The following is a 12,965-nucleotide window of genomic DNA, read 5'->3' as shown; positions in this document are numbered from 1 at the left end:
TAGTATAAAAAAATTATAGGACCTTTATTTTGTTTTTTTCTTTTAAGATTTTATTTATTTATTTGAGAGAGAAAGCACAAGCAGGGGAACAGCAGGCAGAGGGAGAGGGAGAAGAAGGCTACCCGCTGAGCAGGGAGCCTGATGCGGGGCTCAATCCCAGGATCTTGGTATCATGACCTGAGCCAAAGGCAGATGCTTAATCAACCAAGCCACCCAGGTGCCCACTAACATAACATTTTAAATGCATCAACCTTTGACCCTGCAATTTGTTTCTAAGAATTTACAGATACAGCATATAATGAAATATTAGTGTCATTAACAAAAATGAGACCATCCTACATATACACCCCATACATTAAATTTTAAAAAACCACAATATGCCAGTGGTATGAAAAATATACAGAAATATGCATAGAATCATTTTTGTAAAGATTAAAAAAAAGTGAGCCGCGGTTACTCTTGCAACAGGTAGCCGGTGGCTGAGAGGATGAAGCAGTTCGCTCTGTGCTCTTGAATTGGGTGTCACCTCAGATTTCTTTTCAATATAATGCTAAAGAAAGGAGAGAGGACACTTCCAGCTTTAAAAGCCAATAAATGCTAAGTTGGCTGCTATAATTGTAGAGGTAATTAATGATTTATACAGCTTGTAAAACTATTTTCAAGATGGGATATATTCCTTTGAAAGGCGCTTTTAAAAAATAAAGAAGCTTAAGGTTTATACCTGTTACCTTTCCCAGGGATAGAACTGCAGAATGGTACAATAAAGAACTGACAAATTTTGGGGTGCTTGAGGGGCTCAGTCAGTGAAGCCCTTGACTTGATTTTGGCTCAGCTCATGATTCAGGGTCCTGGGATGGAGCCCAGCCTGCGGCTCCTTGTTCAGCAGGTTATCTGCTTAATGATTCTCTTTCTTTCTGCTCCTCCCCCTATCTTATTTCTTAAATAAGTAAATAAGCCTTAAAAAAAAAAAAAAAAAACAGGCAAATTTTATCCATAAAAACTTGAAATCCTTTGAATATCTTTGGAGAATTTGTTTATTATATACAAATACAAACCCTCACTTTAGAAAAAAGCTCTTACCCCTTTTTTGGCTTAAAGGGGAAGAGGAGAATGTTTAAAAGCCTTTTTAGAAAATATTCAAATCCAAATTATTCTCCCAAATGCTTGCATCCCAAGAGGTGCCCCATCACCTGCAATGTGGAAGTGCCTTACTAGGTTGTACACTTTGATGAAATATTCATAACAACCAAGTCACCTAGATATTTTTTGTGGACTTTATTTTTAAGAAACATTTACATAAACAAGAAATATGGAAAACCTCAAGGATCAGAGTGAGCAGGCCAGCATTTACGAAGTGATTTTTAAGGAATGTCCATATTTTATTTTCGAGAACGCTTATATTCTAAGAGCAGTACGATCAGCCTGTTACGTAGGGTCTTAATCTTGTTTGTATAGTGTTGTTGAAATATTTTCTTCAGTTTTTGTCTTAACAAATCCAAAGACGGAAGATGATGACAATCGGGAATATTCAACATGATGTGAAAGAACTCACTCCACATGTCCAGATGAGGCAGCCTGGAGACACAATGCATAAAATACCAGGTAAACTGTAGTGTCCAACATGCCGGGCAACCTCACTCCTGCCTCTGGCTTCCACGCACTTGGACAGCTGAAAAGAACCTCACCTACACACAACCCAATGCATCAAGCACCGGGATATTGAATCTATTACAAGTAAGAGGAACTAAAGACCCAACTAAATGTCTTAGACACACTTTACTCCAAAAACAGGACTTAAGCAGTCTTAGTGTAGTGATAAGTCTACAGTGGAAGAACTTTCTCTTTTATTTATTTATTTTTTAGAAAATCAATCAGTTTTTGGCTAGATTTACATCCCATACCGTCAGCATCTGAGAAGCTGGCTGAATGGTTCTGACGAGCCCAACAGCGTACGTGCTGGGACGAGGGAGACAGGCTGGGCTAGAGCTCAGGACAGAGCTCAGGGTCAGAGTTCCAGCTCCTGGGAGCATGAGAATGAACTGCAAAACCCCATGGCATAGAGATAAGGCAATGGGGACAGAGCAGAACACAACTAAATCCAGCCCATTACTCTCAGGCCTGCTGAGGGCACTGGTGGTCAGAGAGAGAAGCCTTCAGAACAACTCTCTGGTCCTTTGATTAGGAGCAAGAGAAGGAATAAAGTATTTGCTAAATTTGATGACTCATGAGGCAGAATAAATCATAGCTGTTCTAAGTTTTCCTTCAGGGCCTGAATCTAATTTTATTGTTAACTGATGCTACATTTTGTAAAATTACTGCCAACAGCTTTTTTTTTTTTTTTTTTGGTTGTGGTGGGTGGGTGTGTACACGAGGGGTCGGGGGAGTCCCAGCTTAAGTTTCCTCAAGATATAAACATGTAAAACTCCATTAGGCTTTTTGGATACTAAAGGTGAGTGTATGCTTCTACATATGTTAAAAAAAGTTAACAAAAGTATAAGTGATACCATGAACATGCCTGTAGCAAACACCACCAACAGCTCACTCATGTGACATAGAGTTAAGAGCCATCTGCATTGATAGGAAGAGTTCTAGGCTAGTCGTTAATTTTCACTACCATCTTATAGATGAGAAAAAAGTCTTACAAAAACTAGAGTCACATAAGGATGGGCCATAAAATCTTGCCCTGGGACAGCCAGCTGCCCTGTCATGTTACTTTACAATCAACAAGGCACATTCTTTCTCATACATGATTTCCTTCGCTTCTTAGAAGACACTTTTTAGGACAGTATGCGCAGCACGATTCCCATTTATAAAGGTAAGAAAACAAGTAAAAATCGATGGTTCAGTGAGAACAAGTGATTTCTCTGAAGGGTAAGGAGAAACTGTTGCCGGTGTATGGAGGCCCACCCCTCCGCCCGCTTCTGCTGGGTCTGAGTGGGTGTCGGCTGCCCCCACTCCTGGAAAGTTGCAGTTGCCCAGCTGTGTGACTCGCTGGCTATGCTGTGTCTACCCCAAGACAGGGGGGTTTCCAGGCCGTGACCGAGACCCCGTTTTCTACCAGATGGAACCCAGCATTCTACTGTGTATGCTCTCCCACTGCAGCTCCAACACCAATTCTCACCTCCTAAAAAGACCTTCCGGCTTCCAGACGCCTCCTTCATTTCTCACTTTCATGTAAGTGCCGAAAAGCATGCAGTACACTGTTGCAGCAACTCCGAAGTAGTCAATCTATAAAGAAAATCTAAGTATCCGTGACTAGAATACTAACTTATGCATCAGCATAGGAGGAGGTCTCTACTTCGGCAGCTAGTTAAATCATCACAGGATTTTACTTTTAAGTCATTTTTGGGAAGCCATTTGTTCAGGGCCCCACTGGTACACTTCGTGTATCAAAGTGTACCAGTGACTTGCTGGAGGCAGCCCCTTTAAAGTGGTTCTTCCGGAGCTACCTCGTCCTTCTCAGGTCCTCCATTTTGCTGTCCAGGGGCAAACACAGCACTCCAACCTCTCTTGCACATGGACAGCTTAGAAGTCCTCTCCCTCCCTCCCCTGGACTCTGGTGGTTGGCCTCCACCTGCACCCAGAAGCCTCTAGCTGTGGGGTGTGTCCATCACTGAAAACAACACTTGAGCATGGTCTTAAGTCCAAGGACTTAAGGTCTTAAGTCCAAGGATGATGAGATAGGGTCAAACTAATGAGATCCCCAAGTTCATTTTAAAAATATAGCAAGCAAAATAAACAATTTTCAAAGCTCTCCCTTGAGTTCCATACTTGGTAGTTCCATGGCTTGTTGCTGAGCATCTCGATACACTGAAAACCAGAGGTCTCACACTTTGCTGTAAATGTAGTTCCTTTAGGAAAAAGTTTCATGTCTATACTCTGACCCAGGTCAATCAGTGCCAAGCCAGCAGATACATCATCGTCATCACCATCCTGTTCCAAAAATCTGTATTAACACAAACAAGGGCCAGGCACCATGAGCACAAATAAGGAAAGGCTGTGAGGGACACAGTAAGAACTGTGTACAAAGTGCAACACTTGCCTGTTTCCCAGTATGAAATTGTCGGGCTTAATGTCTCCGTGAATAATCTCACAGTCGTGCACTTGCTGAATCATGCAGAGCATTCTGATCGCGAAGGACAGGACCAGAGCTTGTGGCATCACTTTTTCTGGGGTGTTTTTATAGAGGTTAATAGCATTCTAGAAAGAACACAGAAGGGAATCCTGAACTGGTCTCCCAGGACAGATGAGCTCTCGAATCAAGAGCTTTGCTCTCACCCCTCACCCACCACTCCAATAGAAGCTCCAGCTACAGAAGGTACGTGCCAGGCACCAGCCAACGATGGCCTTCAAGCTCCTGTATGCATCATCATGATGAATACACTTACTAGCAACGTGCCGTAGCTGTAGAGATCCCCTACTAATACACTGCCGTTCTGGAAGAAGTGGGCGGAATAGAATTTGATGAACATGTGTCGCATGCTTGGCTTCAGTCTCTCCATCAGCTGGGTCCCGATGTAGAACTCCCAGGGGTTGGCGGGCTTCTGGACCTGCAAATCAGGTGTGTGACATTCACATCCAGCCTCATGTTCTGGAAAAAGATAGTCAGAAAGCAACTTCCACCCCAATAAAAAATGTGGGGTAGAAAGTGATGACAAGCTAGGGACTGTTGCTCAAATATGCGACTTGCTGTGAGATCATTTCTGTGGCAAGGCCCTTCTAAATCCTTGCCATATGGCTTTTGTTTCTTAATCGTGGACTCTAGACCTCAGTGAAATCACCATTGTTTTGAAAAAGAAAAAAGAGGCTGACAAACTCGAGTTCTAAAATTCATTTCTATACTATACAATGAAGCCCTCAGATTATTTACCTTTAAAACGAATTTCTGTTTATTTTTGATATCATTCACCTCTCCATGGGTAACTTCATAGACCTGGGCAAAGGCCCCTTCTCCAAGAAGGTGATCGACATAGACCAGCAAGGAACCTGGAAGACAGAAGAGTCAAAATGAAAAAAAAGGGCTGAAAACGTTATTTCTGGTAAATTTTGTATTTGTAGGATTTTCTTGGTGTTCACTTGCTTTAATAAATACAAATGGATATAGCTCCCTCCGGAGATATTTTTCTTCTTAAATGAGTTAAACACTGCTACAAAACAGCTCCCCTTGGTAAATGATGGGCCAGGGGAACAGAAGCAGCACTACTGGGTGCCAGGCCTGCCACTGAATGGCAGGAACAGGGCAGACATCCTCTCTTCACCAACAGTCTCATACGAAAGGCATAATGCCTGCGCTGTCTACTTGCCAAGACTGTTGTAATGTTCGAAAGCACACACAAAGATCCTCTGTAAAGTGCTGCACAAAGCTCTACCGTATGCCTTTAGAAACCTCAAGTATTTTACACGTGGATAAAAAGGGCAAAGTATAATCGCACCAGTATTTTTAGTAGAATAATTACAATTTTTTATTCATGTAAAAATTTTATTTTAGAGGAGTTTTCAATTGGGGCACCTGGGTGGCTCAGTCATTAAGTGGCTGCCTTGGACTGAGGTCATGTTCCCAGGGTCCTGGGTTCGAGCCCCACATCGGGCTCCCTGCTTGGCAGGAAGCCTGCTTCTCCCTCTCCCACTCCCCCTGCTTGTGTTCCCTCTCTCACTGTCTCTCTCTGTCAAATAAATAATAATAATAATAAAAAAGAATAGTTTTCAATCTACTGAAGAGTTACAAAGACAGTAGAGTTTCTGTTTGCTCTGCACCCAGTTTTTCTTTACCGTTAGCATTTAATAACCATGGTGCCTTTGTCGTAAAGATAGAACACACAATGGTAGGTTCCTACCATATCTGGATTTCACTAGCTTTTCCTTACTGTTTCAGGACAAATCCATCAAGTCTCATTGGTCTCCTCCCCTAAACTGTAACAGTTTCAAACTTTTCTTTTAGGTGACCATGACAGTTCCAAGTATTAGATCAGTTGTAGAATATCCTTCAAACTCAACTTGTCCTGCTATTTTTAGTAACAGTGGCATGCTTGGTTTGGGGAGAAAGACCACTGATATCAAGTTGTAACAGATTTTAAGTAATTAAAAAAAAATCCACACGTTCAAAATCAAGTTTAAAAAAACTAGACTTCTGGTTTCTAGTTTGGCACGTTAAAGAGATTGGAAGTCATCTCTCCACCCCCACAGTAAAAACAAAACAAAACAAAACAAAACAAACTGAAAATCAACATGTCTTCAAAGATCCACTAAAGAACTGAAGTCAAAGGGCAAACTGTGGCCTCTGAAACTGGGGAGACAGACCTGTGGATACAAAGAATCACAGCTTGCCAGACAGAAGCCCAGGAGCAGAAGCCACCACTGGAGTACCAGAGGGATTATGACACAACTAACACCTCAGATCTCATTTAAGGACAAGACTGAAGGGAAACCCAAAGCTAACAGGGGAGACAGAAATAAGGGCATGAATGGAAGGTTTAGCCTCTACATTGAAAAGAAATAATAAACAAAGCCTAATCTCAAGCCAGATAAATCTTACATTAGAGGCCTTTTTTATCTTAGTTCCTTTTACCCAGTGGATCAGGTCTGGCTTCTAACAAAAACGACAAAGCATACCGAAAGACAAAAAAACACAGCTTGAAGACACAGAGCAAGTATCAGAGCCAGACACAGATATAGCAAAGGTTTTGGAATTATAAGACCAGGAATTTTTTAAAAAAATTATGATTAATATGCTAAGGGTTGTAATGAGAAAAGAATAAAATGCAAGAACAGATGGGAAATGTAGGCAGACAAATAGAAACTCTGAGAAGGAATCAAAAGTGCTAGGAAAAAAGCCCATTATGACAGAAACGAAGATGTTCTTTGGTGACCTCTGCAATAGGCTGTACATGGCTGGGAAAAGAATTGTCAGCTTGTAGAATGTCAACAGAAACTTCCAAAACTGATCTGCAAAGAGGAAAAAAAAAAATTTAAAAGATAGAAAAGAATGTTCAAGAGTTGGGGGACAATTACAATAGGTGTGACATATATGTAATGGGAATATTAGAAGGCAGAAGAAAACGAGAAAGGAATAGAAAAAATATTTAGAGTAATAATAGTTGGGAAATTTCCAAAATTAATGACAGACACCAAATCAAGGATCTAAGAACCTCAGAAAACACAAAGCAGGAAAAATAGCCCAAAATCTATACCTAGGCAAGTTGTATTCAAACTGCAGAAAATAAGACAAGAAAAAAAAATACCAAAAGGCGCCAGAATAAAACCACTTACCTATAGAGAAGCAAGAAGAATGACATTGACTTCTCTGGAAACCACACAAACAAGAAGAGAATGGAGTAAGTGTTAAAAGGAAAAACGACCACGCAGAAATTCTGTATCCAGTGAAATTATCCCTTCAAAAGTGAAGAAATAAAGACTTGCTTACACAAAGATTAAGGAATCGGTCACCAGTAACCCTGACTTGCAAGAAATGTTAAAAGAAGTTCTTCAGAGAGATGGAACAAGGAGATAGACAAGAAACTCAGATCAGAAGAGTGCAGGAAAAAGTAATAAGTTAAGATAAAATCTTTTCTTTTCTTATTCTTAATTGATCTAACAGATAAATGTTCTAAACAATAATTGCTACCATTCAAGTAGAGCTTAGGATAAGTGAAATGAGTGACAGGATGGTTATAAGGGATAGGAGGGAAGAATGGGTAAAATTCTCTTATAAGGTACCTGGCATCCCCTGTGAAGTGTTACAGTGTTTTTTGAAGGTGGACCTGGATTCATTCTAAATGTATACTGCGAACTCTGGGGCAACTACGAGAAACAGTAAAAAATGAGGTATAACTGAAATGCTAACGGGGAAAATGAAATAATAGAAACACTCAGTTAACACCACAGAAGACAAAGTCAACCTGGATGGCTCTGGAGGAGATTATGCTGAGTGAAATTAGCCAAGCAGAGAGAGTCAATTATCATATGGTTTTGCTTATGTGTGGAGCATAAGGAATAACACAGAGGACATGGGGAGATGGAAAGCAGAGGGAGTTGAGGGAAATCGGAGGGGGAGAGGAATCATGAGAGACTGTGGACTCTGAGAAACAAACTGAGGGTTTTGGAGGGGAGGGGGTGGGAGGTTGGGTGAGCCAGGTGGTGGGTATTATGGAGGGCATCTCTCTATTTGTCAAATAAATTTTTTTTTTTTTAAAGATTTTATTTATTTATTTGAGAGAGAAACAGTGAGAGAGAGCATGAGCGAGGAGAAGGTCAGAGAGCGAAGCAGACTCCCCATGGAGCTGGGAGCCTGATGCGGGACTCGATCCCGGGACTCCGGGATCATGACCTGAGCCGAAGGCAGTCGTCCAACCAACTGAGCCACCCAGGCGTCCCTGTCAAATAAATTTTTAAAAAATCTTAAAAAAAAAAAAAAAGGAAGAAAGAGGAGAAGAAAATAAAGGAAACAAAGAACAAGGGCAATGAATAGAAAACAGTAACGAATATGGTAGACACTACTCCAGCTATATTGGTAATATTTCCAAATATCAGTAGACTAAATATACCAATGAAAACAGAAACTATCATGGTAGATAAAAATACAAGACCCAGCTATATGCTGTCTATGAGAAAAACACCTTAAATATAAAGACATACATAGATGAAAAGTAAAGGGAGGAAGTAAAATGGAGGAAGATAAGACATGTTAAGATTAATAAACAGAAAGCTGGAATAACTATACTAATTTCAGACAGAGCAGACATCAGAGCAAGGAAAATTATCAGGCATAAAAAGGGGTATTAGATAATGACAAAGGATCAATTTTCCAAAAAGGTATAACAATCCTTAATGTATATTACCTCACCACAGAGCATCGATGTACTGAGGCAAAACTTGACAGAACTGCAAGGAGAACAGATGAATGGACCATTCTAGTTGGAGACTGTTACACCCTTTTATCAGTAATTGACAGACCCAACAGGCAAAAAATCAATAAGGGCTTGACTGACTTAAATAGCAGCACTAATCAACTGGATCTAATTAACATTTATAATTCATTTAACAACAGCAGACTATACATTCCTTTGAAGCTCACTTGGTGAGTGTTCCATAACACTCACCAAGACAGACCATTCTGGGCCATAAAACACACATTTACTGAATTAAAAAAACAAAACAAAAACAAAGAAATCATGAAAAGTATGTACTCCAACCATAGTGGAATTAAACTAGTAATCAATAACAGAAAAGATAGCTGGAAAACCCCCAAACACTTGGAGATTAAAAAACAGATGTTAAAATAACACATCAATCAAAGAAGAAATCTTAGGAGAAATTTTAAAATATTGAACAAGAAGAAAATGAAAACATAATTTATTAAAATTGTGGGGTACCTCAAAAGCAGTGCTTAGGGGGAAATTTATAGGATTAAATGCATACGTTAGAAAGAAGATCTAAAATCAATAATTTTAGTTTCCACCTTAGGAAGCTAGAAAAAGAACAAATTAAATCCAAAGTAAGCAGAAGAAAAAAATAATCAGAGCAGGTAAAACAAAACAAAACAAAACAAAAAAGAAAAAAATTGTCCAATTAAGACTAAAAATACTAGAGCACATATCAGTGAAATTGAAAACAGAACATCAACAGAGACTATCAATGAAACAAAAAGTTCATTCTTTGAAAAAGATCAATAAAACCCCTAAGTCCCTACCAGGCGACCTAAGAATAAAAGGGAAAGGACATAAAATACTAATATTAGAAATGAAAGAGAGGACATTACTACAGATCCCATGAATTAAAAATATAATAAGGGAAAACTATGAACAATTCTGTGCCCACAAATTTGATTACCTACATGAAACAGACCAATTCCTTGAAAGACATCCTCTACCAAAATTCACATAGGAATATGAGACAAGAAATCAAATCATTAATAGCTTTCCTAAACAGAAAGCACCATGACCAGATGGGTCCACTGGTGAATTCTACCAAATATTCAAGGAAGAAATTATACCAATTCTCCACAATCTCTTTCAGAGGACAGAAGCAGAATGAGTACTTCCCAACCCCTTCTATGAGGCCAGCATTACCCTAATACCAAAAACCAGACAGATAATACTACCAGAAAACTACAGAGCAGTATCTCTTATTAACATATATCTAAAAATCCTCAACAAAATATTAGCAAATAAAATCCAAAACAAGTATAAAAAAATTTACCATGACCAACTGGGATTTAATCCAGGTATGCAAGCCTGGTTCAACATTCAAAAATCAATTAATGAATCTGTCACATGAACAGACTAAAAAGAAAAATCATATGATCTTATCCTATGAAACAGAAAAAATGTTTGATAAAATCCAACACCCATTCATGATAACTTTCTGCAAACTAGGAATAGAGGAAAACTTTCTCAACTTGATAAAGAACATCTACAAAAAACTTAACAGCTAACATTATACTTAATGGGGGGCGGGGAAACTAGATAAATGTTTTCTCACTAAGATTGGGAACAAGGCAAGAATTTCTCCTGTCACCACTCCTAATCAACATTGTACTGGAAGTCCTGCCTAATGCAATAAAACAAGAAAATAAAATAAAGGTATACAGATTGGGAAGGAAAAAATAAAATAGTCCTTGTGCACAGAAGACAGCATGGTCTAGCCAGAAAATGCCAAAGAATCAACAACAAAACCCTCCCGAATTAATACATGATAATAGCAAGGTTGCAGGATACAAGGTCAATATATAAGTCAAATGCTTTCCCATGTACCAGAAATTAGTAAGTGAAATTTGAAATTTAAAAAACACAATACCACTTATGTTAGCATCCTCCAAACTGAAATAACTTGGGTATAAATCTAATAAAATACATATAAGATCTATAAAAGGAAAACTATAAAACTTTGATTTTAAAAAATCAAAGAAGATCTAAATAGAGATATTCCATGTATATGGAGAGGAAGGCACAATATTGTCAAGATGGCATGTTTTCCCAAGTTGGTCTATAGATTCAATGGAATTCCAATCAAAATCCCTGCAAGTTATCTTGTGGTTATTGACAAACTGATTTTAAAGGTAATGTGGAAAGGCAAAATGCACAAGTTGGAAGACTGACATTACCCAATATCAAGACTTATTATCAAAGCTACTGTAATCAGAACAGTGTGATATAGGTAAATAGAAGAATGGGACAGAAAAGCCCAGAAACAGAGCCAAGCAAATACAGTCAACTGATCACTGACAAAGGAGCAAAGATAATTCAGTTACGAAAGGATAGCCTTTTCAATAAATGCTGATGGAACAGGGGGACATCAACATGCAAAAATGGATCTAGACACAGAACTTACACCTTTCAGGAAAGGTTAACTCGAAATGGATCATACACATGAATGTAAAACATGAAACTATAAAATCTCTAAAAGGTAACAGAATAGCTAGGGGACATTAGGTTTGCAGATGATGTCTTACACACAACACCAAAACATGGTCCATGGAAGAAATAAATTGCTCAAAATTTAAAAACTTCTGTTCTGCAAAAGACACAGTTAATTGAATGAAAAGACAAACCAAAGACTGAGTTACTATCTTTTCCAAACACTTACCGGATAAAAGTTATCCAAAATACACAACAAACTCTTGAAATTCAATTAGGAAAACAGGGGAAAAAATTCAGAATTAAGAAATCAATCAACCTGATTTTTAAAAAATGGGCAAGAGATCTGAATATATATTTCACCAAAAAAGATACACAGGTGGCAAATAAAGATGAAAAAAATGTACATCATCATATGTAATTAGGGAATTGCAAATGAAAAACAATAATGAAATACTGTTACGCATCTATTACAGCAGCCAAAACCCAAATTGCTGACAACACCAGATGATGGTGAGGATATGGAGTAACAGAGCTCGCCTTCATTGCTGGTGGGAATACAAAATGGTACGAACCCCACTTGGAGGCAGTTTGGCGGTTTCTTACAGAAGTAAACATATGCTCCCCTGTTTCAGCAATCACAATATCTTTGATATTTATCCAAATGACTTGAAAACTTCTGTTCACACAAAAACTGCCTAGGAGTCTTACAAAACTTGGAAGTAACCAAGATGTCCTTCAATAGGTGAACAGATGAACTGTGGTACATGTGCACAACGGAATATTTCCCAGCAATGGTGAAGATAGAGCTTTCAAGTCATGAAAAGACCTGGAGGAATCTTAAATGTGTATTGCTGAGTGAAAGAAGCCAATGTGAAAAGCTTGCATATTGTGTCTTTACAATTATCTGACATTCTGGAAAAGGCAAAACTATGGAGACAAGAGTAAAAAGATTAGTGCTTGTCAGGGTTTTAGGTAGAGGGCAGGCCTGATGAGTAGATGGAACACAGGGGATTTGGGGGGCAGGGAAACTACTCTTGATGATTCCATAATGATGGATGCCAGCCATTATACATTTGTCAAATCCTACAGACCGTACAAAGAATGAACCTGAATGTAAACTGTGGACTTTAGTTAATAATAATGTATTAATGTTAGTTCATGAACTTTAACAAATGTACCACACTAATGCAAGCTGTCAATAGGAGAAGCTGTGTGTGTGCGTGTGCGTGCGTGTACGTATGTATAAATTATCTTGCAAGAAGTTTTGCTTCCACTGTTATTTACATCCAACCTGTTAACCATTTTTCTCAGTTTTGAGTATGCTTCAAGGGTTCTCTAGAAACAGCACTGAATATGAGTATATGTTATCTTCCCCCTTTTAAGAAATATAAGACAGCATATAATACTAGTGTGCCCATAACAACATGTTTTGGACATCATTCCCTATCAGTACAGAGCAAGCTATATTTTACTGTACAGGTATCCCTTTATTTATTTAAGCAGTCCCCCAAAGACACCTATGTTGTTTCCAATCTACTGTTTTTACATGCACATATGTCATTTTGAATGTATGCAAGCGTATCAGCAGGAAATTCTTAAAAACGGATGTCT

General features: G+C 38.7%; 1 protein-coding gene across 1 annotated transcript in view; it reads right to left on the bottom strand.

The window, feature by feature from the left end:
- Nucleotides 1–1,260: 1,260 nt before the first annotated feature.
- The window catches only part of BUB1 (BUB1 mitotic checkpoint serine/threonine kinase), a 44,211-nt gene continuing 32,506 nt past the window's right edge, over nucleotides 1,261–12,965 (bottom strand). Inside the window, exons 20-25 of the mRNA XM_032352779.1 lie at nucleotides 4,871–4,986; nucleotides 4,389–4,550; nucleotides 4,043–4,200; nucleotides 3,772–3,946; nucleotides 3,122–3,228; nucleotides 1,261–1,575 (exon numbers count right to left, since the gene is read on the bottom strand). Coding sequence (XP_032208670.1) covers nucleotides 1,380–1,575; nucleotides 3,122–3,228; nucleotides 3,772–3,946; nucleotides 4,043–4,200; nucleotides 4,389–4,550; nucleotides 4,871–4,986 — 914 coding nt within the window. The 3' untranslated portion in view covers nucleotides 1,261–1,379. The remainder of the gene's footprint in view (nucleotides 1,576–3,121; nucleotides 3,229–3,771; nucleotides 3,947–4,042; nucleotides 4,201–4,388; nucleotides 4,551–4,870; nucleotides 4,987–12,965) is intronic.

The sequence above is a fragment of the Mustela erminea genome, chromosome 7 (assembly GCF_009829155.1).
Source record: "Mustela erminea isolate mMusErm1 chromosome 7, mMusErm1.Pri, whole genome shotgun sequence".
Classification (NCBI taxonomy): domain Eukaryota; kingdom Metazoa; phylum Chordata; class Mammalia; order Carnivora; family Mustelidae; genus Mustela; species Mustela erminea.
The sequence above is the reverse complement of the archived record's forward strand: the minus strand, read 5'-3'. Positions and strand labels throughout refer to the sequence as shown.